The sequence below is a fragment of the Nesoenas mayeri genome, assembly GCF_963082525.1.
Source record: "Nesoenas mayeri genome assembly, chromosome: 3".
Taxonomy (NCBI): Eukaryota; Metazoa; Chordata; class Aves; order Columbiformes; family Columbidae; genus Nesoenas; species Nesoenas mayeri.
The window spans coordinates 79,742,241-79,761,231 of NC_137544.1; the positions used below are offsets into that span (position 1 = coordinate 79,742,241).

The 18,991-nt window shown below is 34.6% G+C and overlaps 1 protein-coding gene across 1 annotated transcript in view; it reads left to right on the forward strand.

Annotated features, from left to right (window-relative positions):
- Positions 1-18,144, forward strand: part of RYR2 (ryanodine receptor 2) — a gene marked incomplete at both ends in the record, with an annotated part of 394,128 nt that extends 375,984 nt beyond the window's left edge. The window contains 11 exons of the mRNA XM_080342351.1: positions 1,952-2,082; positions 2,671-2,713; positions 4,145-4,278; positions 6,938-6,998; positions 8,306-8,452; positions 9,913-10,047; positions 11,551-11,707; positions 13,480-13,544; positions 14,794-14,894; positions 16,388-16,439; positions 18,049-18,144. Coding sequence (XP_080198477.1) covers positions 1,952-2,082; positions 2,671-2,713; positions 4,145-4,278; positions 6,938-6,998; positions 8,306-8,452; positions 9,913-10,047; positions 11,551-11,707; positions 13,480-13,544; positions 14,794-14,894; positions 16,388-16,439; positions 18,049-18,144 — 1,122 coding nt within the window. The remainder of the gene's footprint in view (positions 1-1,951; positions 2,083-2,670; positions 2,714-4,144; positions 4,279-6,937; positions 6,999-8,305; positions 8,453-9,912; positions 10,048-11,550; positions 11,708-13,479; positions 13,545-14,793; positions 14,895-16,387; positions 16,440-18,048) is intronic.
- Positions 18,145-18,991: the final 847 nt, after the last annotated feature.

Sequence of the window (18,991 nt, forward strand, 5' to 3'; positions counted from 1 at the left end):
ATCGAGTGGTGTAAATTGCAACACAGTTATAACAACTTTGCTGAAGCAGGTTAAGAGCCTATGTAAAGAAACACTTCTGTTAGTGCAACCTATACAGAAATTGTGTGTTAGGTGATCTGTCAATTCATGAAATTACAGGCTAGAGACAAATTTGCTCAACTGACACTGGGTCATAGGGTCAGCATTCACACCCTTGTCACGTCAGACAGACAATTACAACAGTAACCAGTGTCAGAAGCTGCTTGGGACTGTCAAAGCTAAGCTGTGAACACACTTGGCCAGGGAAAGTTAGATTACAGAGTCGGCATTACCAATCTGTTCGCTGGGTCATTTGGAAAGCCTGCAGCACTTCAGGCTACCCCTATTATGTGTTGTGGCTATAGACAATCCCTGCCACTCATATATACTCTGCTGGGTGTGTTTTGGCAGAAAGTTAAGCTTTTAAAGGAATTTCTTGCAGAAGATTTCGGTTAGGAATGTAAGAAATAAAGATGCCACCTTTATTGGCAAAATGCTTATTTGGTTTAGGAAGACCAAATGCCATAAATCTCTGGAGCTGGGAGGAGTATATCTGGAATATACTTTTCCTGTTTTTACACTCTTCCCATGCAAAAACTATAGGCCAAAGTGCAAGGTAGGAAAGGTCCATTTAATTTAGTACTACGACCCAGTGTGGCTGCTTATTTGTCCTTAGAATTATTATGTCTTTATTAAGCTTTTATGTGGTTCTTGATACCTTACTTTTCCTCTTTTAATGGACAATACTCTTTCCATGCCCAAAAGACACAACCTGCATTTGTAGTTAAGGCAAATGTTCACCATACTACTGTATTAAGTGATTGATTTTCATCTCTCTCTTAAGTGTCTCTGCAGGTCAATAAACACTAAACCACATTTTCCTGTTTCACTGGTTAGCATACAGCATGAAAGCTTACAATTCTGGCTTCTGAGGTGTCCTCTTCTCCCACCTCAGCTTTTTTCACACCGTGACTTTTCATGCTACTTTCCCACATCATTTTTTCCAATGGCATTAATTCTCTGACTAAAAGGGAAAGACATTATTATCATCATTTGCCATAATGAATTGCCTTCTTTCCCATTCTGAAACCCTGAAGAAAAGACGAAATATGGTTTCTGTCTCTGCTTTTGGAGATATACTGCTTTCACATTAAAAATCTTGATAACTGCAGGTCTGTTTGTAATATGCTTGCTTCTGGAGATTGGTCCACATGAAATCCACTAAATTTTTTCTCACTTAACTGTCTGGAAATAAGATTAGAACTAATTGCTATTGTATCTAATACAATCACCATGTTGCTTGAGTAGTCTAATTTTTGTTATTTTTATTTCAGTATACTTATGTCTAGTCTTGACCAGTAGTAACACAGTAAGCCTTGCAGGGTGAGTGAATTTTGGAGACCTGTGAAATAATTCCAAAGAAAAATCTACTGTGCTGGGACCACTAGTTACATCTGCCTTCTCAGAATGTAGTTTTCATTGCCCTCCAGAAAATGAGAATGAGTTGTAGGAACTTCAAACACCTCTGGGTATCAAAATGCAATCCAGAAGTGTGATGCCAAATCAATATTTTTGAACTGGAATTTCTAAGGATTTAAAAAATATTTTTATTTTAACTCTCACTTGACTAGCTCTAATGGTTCCCTAGCACTGAAGAACTATTTTTATTTGAAGGATGCCTTTTCAAGGGTTTTGGCCATGTTTTTTTCACTCTGTGGTAATTATAGCTATAAGATTCTGAATGATCTAGTTCTTGTTCATCAATATCTTCATGGTGTATTCTGGGCAACTGTCAAATCTCTGAATTTTTTTAAATACTATTTTTGCTTTGTTCAGTTTTCATACTTAATTTTCATATCAACCAGCTTTCCTTAAAAACTTTCAGACATGCCAGCCGTTTTTAAATAATTCCTAATATTCTTTTCAACTGCAGGTTCCACTGGTTATTTTTAAGAGAGAAAAGGAAGTGGCAAGGAAATTGGAATTTGATGGGCTGTATATAACTGAACAGCCATCAGAAGATGATATTAAAGGACAGTGGGATAGACTTGTAATCAACACACAGTGAGTTTTTACCTACTCTGTCTCTTTATAGCTTTGCAAAGAATTCTTCTTCAGTTTCCACAAGCTTGTCTGAAATAAACAATTGTGCGGGATATATTTCTAACAAGGATATACATAACATTTCAGGCAACTGTTTACTCTTACTTTTAATCCTCATTGCTAGGTTTTTACTTTACAACTAATTCTGTTTCATAGAATAAATGAAATAATATGAATTTCTTTTGACAAGCAAAGTGATGACTGCATATTGCTTTCAGTTCAAGTGAACTGTGGTTTGAACCTTTTAGTGTCTCCTTTGGGAACACGTGTAAAGTCCTGAGTCTCTGCCTGGTGGGACTGTGTGATCCCACTGGTTTAGAACCCTGTCTGCAGGCTCTGCTGCTCTTTCTCAGCCATGTTAACATGGTAGGAGTTGAACACTATTTGGCAATTTTCATTCCAGTGACTTCACAAATGACTAGCTGGTGATAGCAACAACAAAGAGCCTCTTAGAAACAAAATCAGTATGTAATTTTAATGATGTCTTACTGACTACTGCATCTCCTCATGACTGTCTAAAATGCAATCTTGTTTATCTGTGTTTTTCAGGTCTTTTCCAAACAACTATTGGGACAAATTTGTGAAAAGAAAGGTAAGTTTTATTTTTAAAAATATATATGAAGTTAAAGTTTTAATACATTTTTTTTTTTTCATGTTGGAAGAAATGCATACTACACATTTTTAAAACATATATTTGATTTGGTGTAGGTTTCCTTATTTACCATTTAAAATACACAATCCCTTACTCTTCTCATGCTTATGACTACTTTTTTGTGGTTTGAATAATTATTCTTTCAAACTGATTCTACGTACAGCTTGTATGAAATAGGAATTCAAATACATTCATGAAGTTTTGTGGACAATTTCTGTGTACGCTTGTATGTGTATTTCAACATGTGTAAATTGCTTTGTCTGTGTGTATCTATATATTCACATACAAGACACAGAATAAATTTCCTCACCCACAAGAGGGTTAGAAAGGAATTTAATAATAAAATGGAACAGATTGAAATGTTTAGGTACAGGGCATAGTCTGTACTGACCAGCAAACTATATATATCTATCTGGCCCTTTTTGTCCTTTCCCACTGTGTTTCCCCCAACTTGTTCCTCTCCAAATCACCTAAATCACCTTTTCCCACCTTTTCTTCTTCCTGATAACATCCAGTAGTAGGTTCTGTGCAATTCCCAGATGCTTTTGCTTTGCCATCCTGTAATGTATCCCACATCCTTTGGCAGTAACTCTCGTATTCTGAAACATGATCTAGAGACTTACTCCCAGTGACTTATCTTGATGGGTTTCACACCTGGACACTGGGGCTGAGGCTCTCCTGGGATAATCCTGGGAGGGACCAGGCAGGGTGTCCATTCCTTGGGAGTCTGTAATTTTGGTTCCTGCCTGCCATTGTGCACCTGTGCTTCTCTGGGGTTGAGAAGGTGGGCCTTTAATGGGTTGGTGGCTTCTGTGACCCATCTGGAGGTAGCTGGGCATGTTGTTCTTTGAACTCTCTCCCAGATGTTGTATCTCTGTGCTGCTTTGTGAGTGTGCAGATGAGCTTTTATCACATAACCTAAAATCTCTCTCTCTCAAAACCAGCCCCCCATAAGCAGAAACTGTTTAAGTACATTTCTTAGGGACGTATGTTAAATGTTTTCTCAGCTTGCTCTTAGAAAGTGTTATGTATGTGCCATAGCATACAACAAGAATAATCTTCCTAATGCATTTGGTCACAATTGAAAAAAGGGTGTTTATGTTATTGGATCAGATTTACTCCTCCTTCATACCATTTAATACCAGTTGTGAATCACACTTTTGGAAACATCTTTTAAAATACTAGCAGCTCTTTTGCTTCATAACAGTTTTATGTCAACCTGTCTAAAGAATACTTTGACTGATATGATAGACAGATGGAAGCAAACAGATAAAAAAGATCATGGACATTAAACCTCTTGCCCTCAGAAACCAGGCTAAAAACCAGCTGGTCTACCCAACTGATTCTCTTGAATATTCCTCCTTACTTTAGGTCATGGATAAATATGGCGAGTTCTATGGCCGTGACAGGATCAGTGAGTTACTAGGAATGGACAAAGCTGCTCTTGATTTTAGTGATGCTCGAGAAAAGAAGAAACCAAAGAAGGATAGCTCCTTATCTGCTGTGTAAGCATTTGCTTCTGGTTTGTTTGTGGATTCTTTGGGGATATTTTGTAAGTTAAAATCAAGCTTTCCCAGTTTATCAGTCAGCTTAGAATTTTTTTTGTAACTCTTATGTATAGCTATATAGATAAACTGATTCTTAAATAGAATTGTATAGTGAATTTATTTTATTATAGCCAACATATATGCAAGACTCGATTGTTTTTTATGTATGAGTATTTTGTGCACAGCTGCTAGTGCAGTGTTTTGATAGTGTCATGATAACTGGGCTGGAAACTCCTCTTCTTACTTCTCTCAGTTCAACTCAGCTGGAAGAAATGGGTAAAATTGGTACTATGTATTCTGATTATAAAGAAATTATGGAATAAGTGTAACTGATAGTTACCAGCAATATCTAGGAAGTTGGATGATTGGTTTTAACATATTTTTATAATTTGTTTTCCCTAAACTGTATTTGCCTATCATCTGAGAGACAGACCTGAAGAAAAGCCCCAAGATATTCAGAGTAATTGCATTAATTTCCCTTCTTAGACATGGGACATCCTCAGTTTTTGTAAAGCACTGCAAAAAATGTTTTTTTGAGTTGTGTGTTGTAAAAAAATATATCCAAATAGTTAGACTATATTTTAACAGATGGACTGTTAATACTACAGAGATTCTAATATAAGTGTTTGTTGATCACTTTCTTTAAAAGCAACATTTTGTCAATGGGTTTGCAAGGTTTATATTCATATGAGGTAGACAGTGGGACCACTAGTAGATGAGAATTGCCTTGAGGCAAGGGATGATTTTGTAAAGATGGACCTTTAATATCCATCTTTTGTAAGGTAAGGGTCAAATCTTTCATAAATTAACAAACTTCTACATCTCTTCTGCTTTTCCCTTTTTGTTCAAGTAGACTAATACACTTCAGAAGGAAAAATGAGGTTGTAATTATAATGGGCTGTAGACTATTTGGAGTAGAGGTCTTGATCTAAATTTTTTTTTTTTTTTTTTTTTTTTCAATTATAGTAGCTCCACATATATACATGTAGTGTTTATGCTATCATACAGGAGGCTCAATTTCAGTCCTTTGCCTTTTAGTTTTATGTGTAAAAATGGTAGGTTTTGGTTATATTAAAGAATAAATGCTGTTGCATATAACACAAGCAGGAATTTGGTATTTTGATAGTAAAATATTCCTTGGGAATTTAATATTCAAATAAAACTATTACTTGTATAGCCAGGGCCACTAACTGTATAAAAGTGAGAATTTTGGAAAAAATCAGACCTGGACAGACCAGGGTATGCCATATGAGGCCTCGGGTAATTCCATATGAACATCTAGCAGAAAAGTACTACCTGCTTTTGTATATGGTAGGTATATGACATCTGTCAGCATTATTTCTACTTGTTTAGTAATTTTCAGCAGCTTTTCTCTTTCAGAAACACTGAATTCACTCATATTCTAAGGATAAAAGTAGGACAGATGACATTTTTCGTGCTTTTATTTATATTTGTTCCTGAATTGGTATCCAAGTTTGGAATTTTTTTGTGTCTGTGTGATACAGATGATCCAAACCTTTCCAAAAAGAAAAAGTTAAAAAAATAGAGAGGACAATTACGGTTAAAAATAAAAATGGTATACAACTTGTTTGCTAAGTTAGTTGTATCACTTCTCCGTAGAGGAAAAAAAAAATCCTTCAAGCAAATTAATGGGTTTTATTCTAGTGCAAAAAATGTAGCCTGAAGCTGAGATATTTATTTGTGTTGATAGAGTAAGAGGAGAATTAATATCTAAGGATATTAATTAAAGAAATATAAGGGAAAAATTTGGAGAAAAAAGTTAACAACAGTAGCCTCTACAACATAAAAGTTTGTGAAGTGAGAAGCAATAAAAACTTTGGAAGAAACTGGGAACCCAGATGTGGACCCAGTACTTCAGGTGTGGCCTTACCAGGGTTGAGGTACAAGGAAAGAGTCACCACCCTCTGTCTGCTGGCAACGCTGCTTCTTGTGCAGCTCAGGGTACCCCTGGCCTTCTTTACAGTGAGGGTACACTGCTGGGTTATGCTCAACTTGCAGTCCACCAAGAGCCCCAGGTGCTTTTCTGCAAAAGCTTTTAGTATACATTTCTCTTTCATTCACATTTTTTCCTGATTTCAGTGGGAAAAGCAAAGGACACAAGCTCTGAGATTTGTTTCACCTCACTTTGTCTTTAATGTCCTCTAATTATATCACCCAAGGTATGCTATCACAACTGATGGTAAAGAATTGGCATTTTGATGTGCAAATTCTCTGACCTTTTTTGATAGCAACATTAGGCTTAGATGGGTTGCATTTATTAAAATAATAATAATAATAATAAAATTCTCTTCTTTTCCATGGATTATAAAGACAGTTCATTTCACTTGTATATGATTACATTGTAGAAAACAATCAACATGAGGTCTGATGAATCCAAACTAGTACTTATTAATTTGTTTTTCTGGTTTTTTTTGGACAAGTCTTTACAGAGTAAAAGTGTGAATTTAAACAAGGTTCTGATGTATTTCAGCTTTTACAGAAATAGATGAGCTGTTTCCTCCCATGTTTATGTAACAATACACTTCCTATAGATTGTGTTGTATATTTTCCTGTTGTGTTTTGATATAAAATTCAATTTATTTGTTTATTTTTACAGGCTAAATTCCATTGATGTTAAGTATCAGATGTGGAAATTAGGAGTTGTTTTCACTGATAACGTAAGTTTATCATTGTATGTATATATGTGTATGTATATATTCACTTTCTAAAAAGCAATATACATTTGTTAACTCAAAGTGCTTCAAAGGAAGGTATGAAAAATTTTGGATTATATTTAATTTACTTAATAGATGAAGAAAATCTTGGAAGCTGAAAATGGCATTTTCAGAATCTTTTCCCAGTTACATATGTATTAGTCTACAGAACTTCCATCAATTCCTACCCCCTTCTGATATTTCTGAATTAGAAAACTGACTATAGAAATTCTAACTGTCATTTCTCATATTATTCATAAACTTTACGAACACTTGAATCTTCCTGGAGCACAGTCATCTTGGCATAGTTAATGTATGTGGCATTGCTAAAATTTTGTATCACGGAAACTGATAATAGGATGTGACACAGAATAAGGCTGATGATTTTAATAATTTGAAAAAATGAGTCTTTAAAAACAAAATTTAAAGAAAGATTGATAAGAAGGACTGACTGTTAAAATACCTTGCAGTTTAAGAAGTAAGTCATCATATGATTATTAAGAGTCTTATGATTATTGCTTGCCTAATCAGCTTATTTTACAAGTGGAAAAAGTGATTGGGAAACAAACAGTTTTGGAACTAAAACTGCCGGAGAATGAAAGTGTAATCTGACTGTAGTCAGGAAGAGTGGAACAGTAAATCTCCAGGTCCACAGACAACGTGATCTGTAGAGTTAGAGTTTGTTCAGGATTATGTTATTCCTAAGGGAGGGACTGTAATTTCTTTTATTACAACGTATTTGTTTTAAGTCCAATGAAAATTAAATGATAGAGGAAAAGATGAAATTAACATTTGTAGTAACAGACAGTAAACTACCTAAATAATGTTTAAGTAGTAGATTTAGTAGTTTGAATTAATTATAGAATTGCTTTTGTTGCTTTCCTTTTGTCATTAACCAGCTTAGGGCTTTAATATTTTAATATAATTATTCAGAAAGCCATAAAAAATACCACATTTAAATCTGAAAATCTTTTTATATTACAATCATGAACAAATAAAAGTTTAGCAATTTCAAAATCAGTTTGTACAGATTAAAATTTAGGACGTCAATTTTGGCAATTTCTTGTGAACTCTGTATTTGCTGATTTAATACTTTTGCACAAAGAGAAAATTCTTAAAGACTTCTAGCAAATTCTATGAGGAAAAAAAAGTTTTCTATTTAAAGAAAGGCATACTCAAGCAATTTCTACCTTTCTTTAGTGTTTTGAATTAAGTTGAAGATAATAGCCATGAGTTATCATCTTTTGTGATATACTTCTTTTTTCTGTTAGTCTTTCCTTTACCTAGCTTGGTACATGACCATGTCAGTCCTTGGCCATTACAACAATTTTTTCTTTGCTGCTCATCTCCTTGATATTGCGATGGGATTCAAGACATTACGAACTATCCTGTCATCAGTGACTCACAATGGCAAACAGGTATTAACTGTCAGATCTTTTTCATGCTTTTACTTAAGGAGTACATGGAAAAGATCACCTCATGTCTTAATTCACCTGCTCTGCAGATTGCCGACTGAATTGTTCTTTCATCTTCAAGTTCAGAACTTGAGTCAGTGGGATTTATAAGCATAAGAAAACAGGACCAGGATGTGTGACTGTTTCTATTTCTTAGGAGAAACCATGTCATAAAGTTGTTGTTTAAAATTTCTTCAAGATTTATCTGAAAAAAGGTCCAGTTGAGTCCCAGTTACTCTTTCTGTTAGGGAAGCTTAGCTCTTTGATAATAAGTGAACTTTTCTTAAACAAAACAAAACAAAAAATGCATGTCTAATTTAAGTAAAGAAAGTAACTAAGGATTTTTATCCACTGTGATCTGTTGTAGAAATGGCATTTAATGTAACATGAGATTTAGTGTTCCTCGATTCTGATGGCCTTTCTAGTTCAAAGTACCTTTATAAACAATTTTTCATTATAAAAAAGCCATCCTTGTTCTGCTTAGGAGATACTCCAGCAAGGCAGCTAATATGATTCTAATTCAAGTGGGCTGGGAATAATAACATAAAGGTCTTCTCTGTTGTGTATACTTAGGTGCTGTTGTAGTAAGATGGAACTTTATATAACATAGGTGCTTTAAAAGTCTGGTGGCAAGTACCATTTTGAAATTTATCTTTAGCAATGATTTTTTTATAAATGCAAAGGGTGATTGATTTAACTGTGCCTTCAAATGCACTGTCCTTGTCAACATTTTTTACGAAGTAATAAGCATTTAAATGGACACATATTATATTTAAAAATAGCTAGTGAAGCATATGACATGTAGAAGGCTATTAACCATGAACTCACCTAGAGAAACTGTTATTTTTTTTAATGCATGTGGCAAACTTAGGTTTCACTTGTGGAACAAAAATTGTATCTTGTGAAGTTACAGAAATTGACATAACTGCATTCTTTGCCCCTTAAGGAACAGAATTTCTCAAATTCTTAATTCTGATTTCTTAAAAGAACAAAAAAGTGAAAAAAAAAACAGTCTGCACATGAAAAGAAGTGAAGCATTCTATGTTTTAAAAGGAGCCCTGAAGTTTTAGCAAAATAGCGTTATTTATGATAAGGAACTTTTTAGGTCTCGCAGCTATGCCAGTGAAATATCAATTTGCAGGATATTTCTGCTCATTTCCAGCTGCTTTTCAGAAAGCTCAAGGCAATATTTTGCTTCAGATGAGCAGTGTGGTATTTCTTGCAGGTGAAATGAAAATTCTTTGCATGAAAATATGCGGATATATTATCAAATATTACAAAGTCATGCAGAGATAGGAAAAAAAAAAAAGTTTTCCTTCTGTTAGTACCTATTAGATTACTTGTTACCTTTTGTTTTTGCAAAGAAAACTATATAGTGTAATTCTGTGATGGTGTTATATCCACTCTATAATCTTTTCTTCCAGCTTGTCCTAACAGTGGGATTGCTGGCAGTAGTTGTATACTTGTATACAGTTGTGGCATTCAATTTTTTCCGCAAGTTCTACAACAAGAGTGAAGATGGTGATATGCCAGACATGAAATGTGATGATATGCTAACAGTAAGTGCTATTTTGCTTTCTGGATTTTTTTCTTAAACTGTTACATTTTTCCTGACCTTCTTGTAATTCGTATTCATACAGTTGTATCATTAGCCAGTAACAGGAAAGACTATACTTGAAGGCAAAAGAACAAATATAATTAACATCCCTAACAACTAGATAGACCCTGTGTATGTTAAGCAAACACATCTGTAAATTAATAGAAGAAATGGGATGGTATTCTTTGTTATAGTTTCTCAAAAAAAATGAGAAACAACTACAAGCTGTGAAGCTGAGCTGAGTCTGTAATGGGCAGCACTTCTGAATCCTGAAGTTCTACAGGCCATTCAGGAGGGTCAGTTATAGGCAAGGGTTTTCATAAGTAATTTAGGTACTGAAATGCTTGTTTAAGCTTGGAAATCCCTCAGTTTCCCATAGTATGAATTGCCATGGTTAACTCCAATTGGTGATTCTGTTACTGAAATTTCTTCTGTGCTCAGAACAACTGAAAATTATTTTGTACTTACTAAGACAGTGACAGGCTTTGCAGTTGCGGATGGTAGGTAGAGCTTAAATCACAAAGAATTTCTAAGATGAGTTGCCATTAATACACTTACAAAAGAGGCTATAATATTGTACAGGAATGAGTTAGAATAATGTGATAAGCTATAAAATCAGGGTTGTCTCACAAAACAGTAAGACTTGCAATGTGATTTTATTTTATTTTTTTTTTTAAAGGGAATATATCTTTATTTTTAGAAAGATAAAAATAACTTTTAAAACTTTATAGATAATATTACATTCACTCAAGTAATGATTGACTTTCAATAGTGAAATAGTGAAATAAAAACTATATCTAAAAATGGTTTCATTTTTCAGCCATTGTATGTTACTATAGCAATTTCTTACATAAGGGATTTTGTGGTGTAGAAATAAAATAGTGGTGTAGAAATAAAATAGTGGGGTTTTTGTATGGTTAGGTTTTAGGAGTTAGTTATTCTTATTGTCATCACAACTTTTTCATAGGGAGTGAGAACCTTGCAAATCCACTTAAAGAACTCCAGAACTCTGAGAGTGACATAATCGTTCATTTTCTATTAAATTATATCATGATAAACTGGAAAGTTTACATTATAAGCATCCCACGTATCTATACTGAGAGACCTATTATACCACTTTTCAGATCATAATTTCACAGTATTAGTCTCAGACTTTTCCAATCATTATCCTGTTCTCCACACAAACATTCTCAAAGGCTTTTTTTTTAACTTTTATTTGAAACACCAAAGATAGGGAAAGCCATTCACTTTTTTCTTGAACTGCTACATAATTACAGAATGTGAAATACAGTAGCTTCTGCCCCCTCAGAACTGCACATAACCTCAAAGAGGAGAAAAAGATAACTTGATATAGTGTAAATGCTAGACCATAGAGCAGTTCTGCCAGTTACTGAATTTGAAACAATGGATGTTTTTACTTTTAGCTGCAGATGAACTTTGTACTCCTTTGCTCTCTGTTTTCTAGTGCTACATGTTTCACATGTACGTTGGAGTACGTGCAGGTGGAGGCATTGGGGATGAAATAGAGGATCCAGCAGGAGATGAATATGAAATCTATCGGATTATCTTTGATATCACCTTCTTCTTCTTTGTGATTGTCATCCTGCTTGCAATTATTCAAGGTATATATTAGTAACTCATGGTGAGACTGAAAGCGTAATTTAGCAGTACTGTGTCTTAGTGCTGTGGTAATCATGCACCTAAGATTCAACAAGGACACCAAGGCACATCATGAAGAACACATTTATACTGTAAATCACACCCAGCTGGCTTTTATCCATATGCTGTTCTTTCTAGTCTCTGTAAAATCAACAGGGTCCAACTGCATCAGTGGAAACAAGAAAACTTCTTTGCTGTGCAGTTACTGGTGTCGCTACAGTTTCTGCCTTCTCACTGCCCTTTCTAAAAGCCTGTAAACAATCAGCAAGAGAAGTGATTAGAAATCTTGTGGCATACCTTAAAATTATCTTTCAGCATAACCCACACTTTATGAGCTTCTGTGGACAGAATCAGGAGCAGGTGCTGGTCGGTATTTCACTTGCCAGCATCTAATGTTCTTGACTGTCTGGCAGATCTTCAGATTTGGTGGTAGTGATGTGAAAATTGGAATGTAGCTTTAAGAGGCTTAATCTTTTCTTACTTAAAACCTCTGTTTGGTGTGATGCTTGCTTACCTGAACAATGTCAGAGTAAAGAAAGGTTCTTGGTATGAAACAGCTTTAGTATTAATGTATCCTGGTTCATGACAATGGAAAGTCAGCTACTATCAGGTTAGCTTCTGAATCTGAGTGAAACTATTAGACTGATTGTGTGCCTTGCTGTTGTAATTTGGATAGCGGATACTGAATTTTGGGAAGTCAGTGTTTTTTCTATTACATTTGAATTAATGCTGTTTAATGTTGTTACCTATAGTACTTAAAAGCCCTATCTGTTTATGTATTATACCTTCAAAAGATTGTCAAGAATGCCCAGAAGATCATATTTGATTAAATTTTGCACAACTTAACAGAAGTATATTCTTGATTTTGGAAAAATGTGTAATGATTTTTGCTAGGTTCAGTTGCTTTTATAAATAGCGATAGCTATTGCTTTCTGTCAGCTAACAGCTAACTTGTGATGATTTTACCAATACCAAGGATGCTTTCTCACTTCCTGCAAGGAAGTTTAGAACGTGACTCTGAGCTTTTGGTAAATTGTTTATAACTCTTACTGAAGCAACAAGTTGTTTAAAGGGCTTGGGGAGGATACTAAAATACGGCTGAAATGGCGTATCTCCTACTGTTTGTTTCTTCATTTTGTGTGTGGCTGAAGAGTTAGAGGCCTTAGCTGTCAAGCTTTCAGTATAATTCTCATCTGGTATTCATCAGTTTTACAGTACAGTAGTGTCAGTAAGTTAGTCCTTATTTGTATTGGGGTAAGTGAAGGGAGAATCATAAAGAATTTATAATCTGAGACTTGGAACCTCTGGTGGTCTTTCTTTTCTTTCTATATCTTCCTGAAATTACCCTTTACTTATTCAGAGCTCTGATAGTGGTGCCTTGTACTACATGACAATCATAATGATAGAGGACACACAGAGCTCCGGGCCATGTGATATTGCCTGAGCTCTGTTAAAAGTGCAGTAGTATTCTTTCCATAGTAAAACTTCCATCACTGTAAAACTGTACGTGTCTTCATGTACTAAACTGAGAGTAAAACAGAAGTCTGCTTGTCCCATTTTACAATTCCAAATGGTGCTGCCAGCCGTGTTATGTGTAGCCATTTTTCTTTGACTTGCTCATTTTTCTTCACATGTTGAGGTGGTTTTGTGGTCTTTGGACTGTATATTGACTTCTCTTTTAGTATTCTTTGTTACAGTTCTTTAATATTATCTATTATTTTAACTTAAATCTTAGGTTTAATTATTGATGCTTTTGGTGAGTTAAGAGATCAACAAGAGCAAGTTAAGGAAGACATGGAGGTAAGAATATGTAATTGCTGAACCATACCCACTTTTCATGTTGCATGAATATCTGTTTTCAATATGATCTGGCTAGTGCAGAGTTTTTTTTAAGCTAAGATGAAAATACAGTTTTGTACATGGTTCAATATCATACATTGTCCCAGATGAGATTCTACTCTCACATCTCAGTTCATTAGATGGAAATAACAACTGAGATATTTTTAATTTACTTTTTCTATATCTATTAAAATATAACAACTTACATAAGTAGTTCTGTTAGTACCCAGTAAAGTTATTTTTAGACAATTTTATGAAAACTCTGCTAGCATTCAGGTTCTGAATAGTGTTTATCACACTTTGCTGCTTCCTGTGAAAGAGGTGTGCTAAGCTTTGACAGATGCTCCCTGCTATCTTGCATGTCTCTTTACATGGGACATGAAGCCAGGTTGTCTAAACTGATATTCTGCTCTAAGCATATTTTGAATTTGTTTGCCAGTTCCTAGTATGGATTTTTTTGATACCTGCAGATCAAGTGTGGCCAGTTTTTTGCTGGCAGTGATAAGTTAACAAAAATTCAGACAAAAAGCCTGACAACTTATTTTTTCATGGCTTTTTAAAGTTTAGACTAGTCCCTCTATCTTCATTTTTGTAAGAAAAATCCTTGTACATCTCTGTATATCATAATGAATTACATGTCCGTAGCTACAGACTAGAGGTTTCTAACAATAAGTGTTAAAACTGTCATGTTACACTTAATCTCAGATATAGATTTTTTTGGTTAATCTATGTGTGAAGGTAACCTGTACTTCATGACTTTCTGTTCTGTCATTTAAATATGACTGTAAGGACTCAAAAAATTGTTGCATACTTACTGTGTTTTTTAATCTAAACTTTGAGCACATTCAGTTTCAGCTCTACAAGCACAACAGGCATTGAGGTAAATATTGCCATATATTACAGTAAGTGCTACTTACAACGTTAAAGGAAAAATCAACTTTGACCATTGTATGCCGTTCTTTCTCCTGATGCCTGTTCATTTACAACTGGCAAAGATTTTTTAATTTTATTCTGATGGCCGTTAAATTCTATTGAAGTATTTTGGCTGTGGTATCCAGGCCCAGTCATTAAAAGAAAAACCTTTTTGTTCAGTACATATTATACATGATGCATTGCCATTTTCAAGAAAATTGTTCCTTTTTTATTGGCCTTTCTGAAAGGGAGACAGGGTTATATATAGTGTTGAAGTGCTCTGTATTCTTTCTTTCAGACAAAGTGCTTTATCTGTGGAATAGGAAATGACTACTTTGATACAGTGCCCCATGGCTTTGAAACACACACACTTCAGGAGCACAACTTGGCCAATTATTTGTGAGTACAGGAAAAATGAACTCACTATCTTGTGACCCTTGCAGCCTTTGCAAGTACCTGTTTGGCTCTCTTGTAGCAGTCAGTACTGTTTCGCTTTGATGTACACTCATGTTGTCTGAATATATAATTCAGTAGTGATGGGACCAGGGAATGAACACACTTTATTACCCTGATTCCAGCTTGGTTGTGACACACCAAGTTTGTGTGAGCTAGAAGATACAAACCAGGAACTTAGTATGTGGCTGTGGAGGTGGTATAAAATTGAATGTGTTGTGTAAGTTACAGTATGACCTGTCCTGGAGATTGCTAGAGACAGTGCACAAGCAAAGGAGTATGGCAAAAGAGGAAAAGTTTACGTTGGACAAAATATTTTAGGTGGGGTGCTGAGGCTGACCGAGAGATCCTGAGACAAAGGGAAGTAGGAGAACTGGAACGAGGAGCTAGAGAGGGGAGGGATCAGATCAAGGGCATCAAGTCCACCTTTGGAAAATCCACGCAGAGCATCAGTGACCACTACGCGCTCTCTTTTTAAATCTGGAAATAAAACCGTATATCAGGTCCACAATTGCTGTATCATACTATTCCTCTCCTGTCAAATACATACAAAAATCTAGTGCCAAACACATTTTTTTGCCAGTGCTGTCAGTACAAAGAAATAAACTTTGGGTCTATAAGCTAGCAGTGTATATGCACAAAATAATGAGACTGTAAACCAAACATCTCTGTGAAGAACTTCCACCTGAAAAACTGGTTGTGCAAACAAAATATATTTTAAAACACCATCGTATGGCATTTTTCTGCTCACAAATTACTACAGAAATACTGTAGCATACTTATCCTAAGCACATCATGCTAAGAAAATATTTTTTTATATTTTTATGTCTGTTCATATTTTATATTTTTACATGTTATTGGAGAGAATACTATTATGAGTGAAATTTTGAAATCATCACCTAGTGATGAGCAGAGATCTCAAACCCAAAAACTAATATGTTTTTAAAATTACAAGTTCTGTTTTATGTATGTTGATCTTCAGTTACATGCACTAGTGAAATATCCCTAACCTATAATTTCAAAAAGAGAAATCACTTAATAATCTTCACTTATTATTTGTGAGGAGAGGGTAAAAGCAGTTCCAATGGTTATTCTCTGTCTACTTCCAAGTTGATGTTGATGGGCAAGAAAATGTTTATTATAATTTTCAGATTAGAAAGCTTAGAATATCTTCAGTTAAACTGAGTTGTTATTTACTGTAAATCAAACAATCTCTTGCAGTTTAGCATAGTATTAATTGAACAATGAGTGAATGTCAGCAGTTTCAGGAAAGTAAATTTAGTGTGTCTGGGAATATTACCATAAATAGAGCTCTAGTAGTTGTAAATCCATGAACAGCATTATCACTATAAACAACATGCTGAAGAATATCCATCCCTCTGCGGGTTGCCTAATGTTTCCACGTATTGTATTAATAATAACTGTTTCTTTGCTTGTAGGTTTTTTCTGATGTATCTTATTAACAAAGATGAAACAGAGCATACAGGACAGGTAGGTTGAGCAACTGTATGAATGTAAACAGGTATTATATAAGACTGATTCTAAAATAAAAATCATTCAGGCTTGGCAAAACTTAGAGTATTCTAATTAACAGCTCCCTATATATGGTATGTAACTTAATTCTCATTCTTCTAAACAATTCTTAGGCCTTTGCTAGCTTAATATTAGATTATCAATTCTGTAGTACTTTCATTTCCTATTTTGTTATCTGACTTGTTATTCTTAAATTGTTACTTCTACAAAATACAAATACAGAGTACAAACAAATATAATGAGAAACAAAACATTTAAGCATCCTGTGAAAGCAGCACTCTTCGTTTCTTCCTGTGGATTCTTTTTTAATAGTCTTTGTCCCTGATAATTTTCTATATATAATCTTCTATGGTTACAATCTTGGAAAGACCTTGTGCATAGATTTAAAATGAAACCTGTGAGAGCAGTTTTCCCTGGAGGTTTCTTTTTTGCTGCTGTCCTTTCAAACTTCTGGTTCTTCCTTCAACTTCCTTTAAGTATACTTAAAGTCAGTAAAAGAAAGTGTCAAACTTACAGACTACTGTTTTTTCTAGTGATAGTCTTGCAGAAGGCTAGACAAATGTTCCCATGTTGCAGATGAGAAAACAAAACCCCTGAAGTCCATCATATATGTAGCCATATAGATTTGTGTCAGAGGGGTGATTTGCCATAAATCTATGTAGCTTACTCTTTCTGAACTCTGATGTATTTACTGGGCAATTATAATGATCTTATTTGCATAAATCTTCAGAGCCTTTTCCAGTATCAGATTTTATGTATTTGTTTTGCTGTTTTTGAACAACCATTTGTCATTTGAGAATTTAATATTAAATGAGATTTTTTTTAAAAAGTCTGTTTTTCTTGGCATAGAGTATGTCCTACTATATTCATTGAAGCTGGATTTCTGCTAACTATTCAGTTTTGATACCATTAGCTGATAAATTGAAAATTGAGAGTACTTCGTACTAAATAACTTGTGTAACACATATCCTTTCTACCATGGCATTTATATAATAAAAAGCACATTTAAGTGCTGTGATCAAAATAAAAATAAACTGACATATCCTTTACTATTCTTCAGACTACCTAGAGACGGATCCTTACCTGAACAAATAATCAGAAAAAAAACAAAAAACACCACCACTGATTCAGAAAATATTGCTCTACTAAGAAATATCATTAAAGGCCATTTTATTTTATTTATTTGTGTGTAGACATGCTTTGAAATGACTGATGCAGAAATTCAGTCAAATTTCTATGACAAAAAATATTCTGTTTACCCTGGCATTTGTCTTGTGACCAGCTTTAATTGAGCTTTACAGTGCTCCTGGATGTGCAATAAGAACTAAACTACCTGGTTCTCTCTGTGTGTTTCTCTGCTGCTTTTTGACTAGGCGACAAAAATCTAGAAGTTACTCTAAACTGATAAAAATCGTTAACATTATTTTGTAGATTGATATGTAACAACCTGATATATACAGAATGAAAAAAATCAGCAGCAGTATATAAATAGAGGAGGAAAAAAAAGTGGTGGTTGGTGCTTTCTCATTGAATCACATTAAACTATTTAAATTGTGGTTTTTTTCAGGAATCCTATGTATGGAAAATGTATCAAGAACGGTGCTGGGAGTTTTTCCCTGCTGGTGATTGCTTCCGAAAACAATATGAAGACCAGCTCAACTAAACAGAGATGAGGATTTCTAGATGAAAATATGTTCATGTGTTTCCCAGCTCTTCTGGGAATGTCTATCAGATTTCTTAAATCCCCAAAGCTGTGTGCTTTTTGGAGCACCAAAGCTATGTTTTTAATGACCCAACTGCACTTTTATTTTCTTGTGTATTTGCTTTGAGAACACTGGAGTACAAAACAGTGAAAAATAACAGCAACTTTGGAAAACAAACCAACCACTTGCACACACAAAAGATATCCCTATACATAACATGCACACATAAGAAGAGAATCGAGACAGCTTATTTCTGAAACTGCCAGATGATGCCCTTGTCTATAAGATCTCACATGGGGTGGCATGGTAGCAACACTCATTCAATCTGTTTATTTCATCATCCTGGAAGGAACTATATGTAGTTCGCAGAGCACTGTAAAAGATTGTTGTGGACACTACGTTGTGGGGAAATAGTGCCTTACTATATGTGGGTTGAGCTATGCAGAAGATGAGCGCATGATGACATCTTTTTTTTCCTTTGTCTTCTCTTTCTTTCAAGTTACTATTTATTTTGTGGTTTTGGTGGGTTTGGGAGGAAGGGATTTGATTGTGCACATCTTTTCAAGTGACTGGAGTGTCTCAGGACAAGGTTAGGTTATTCTCATCAAATTCATTTCACGTTTACCTTCCTCTTTAGCTTTTGCTCTTGTTTTGGTAATGCTCTGATACAACACTGCAACTTTATGAAGTCTTTGTATGAAAACAAGACAACTGCAAAAAACACTTTAACAAGAAATGTTTCATTGCATGTTTATTATGCAAGTTTAAAACAATCAAAAAAACAACCTTCAGAAGCAAGTTGATCAA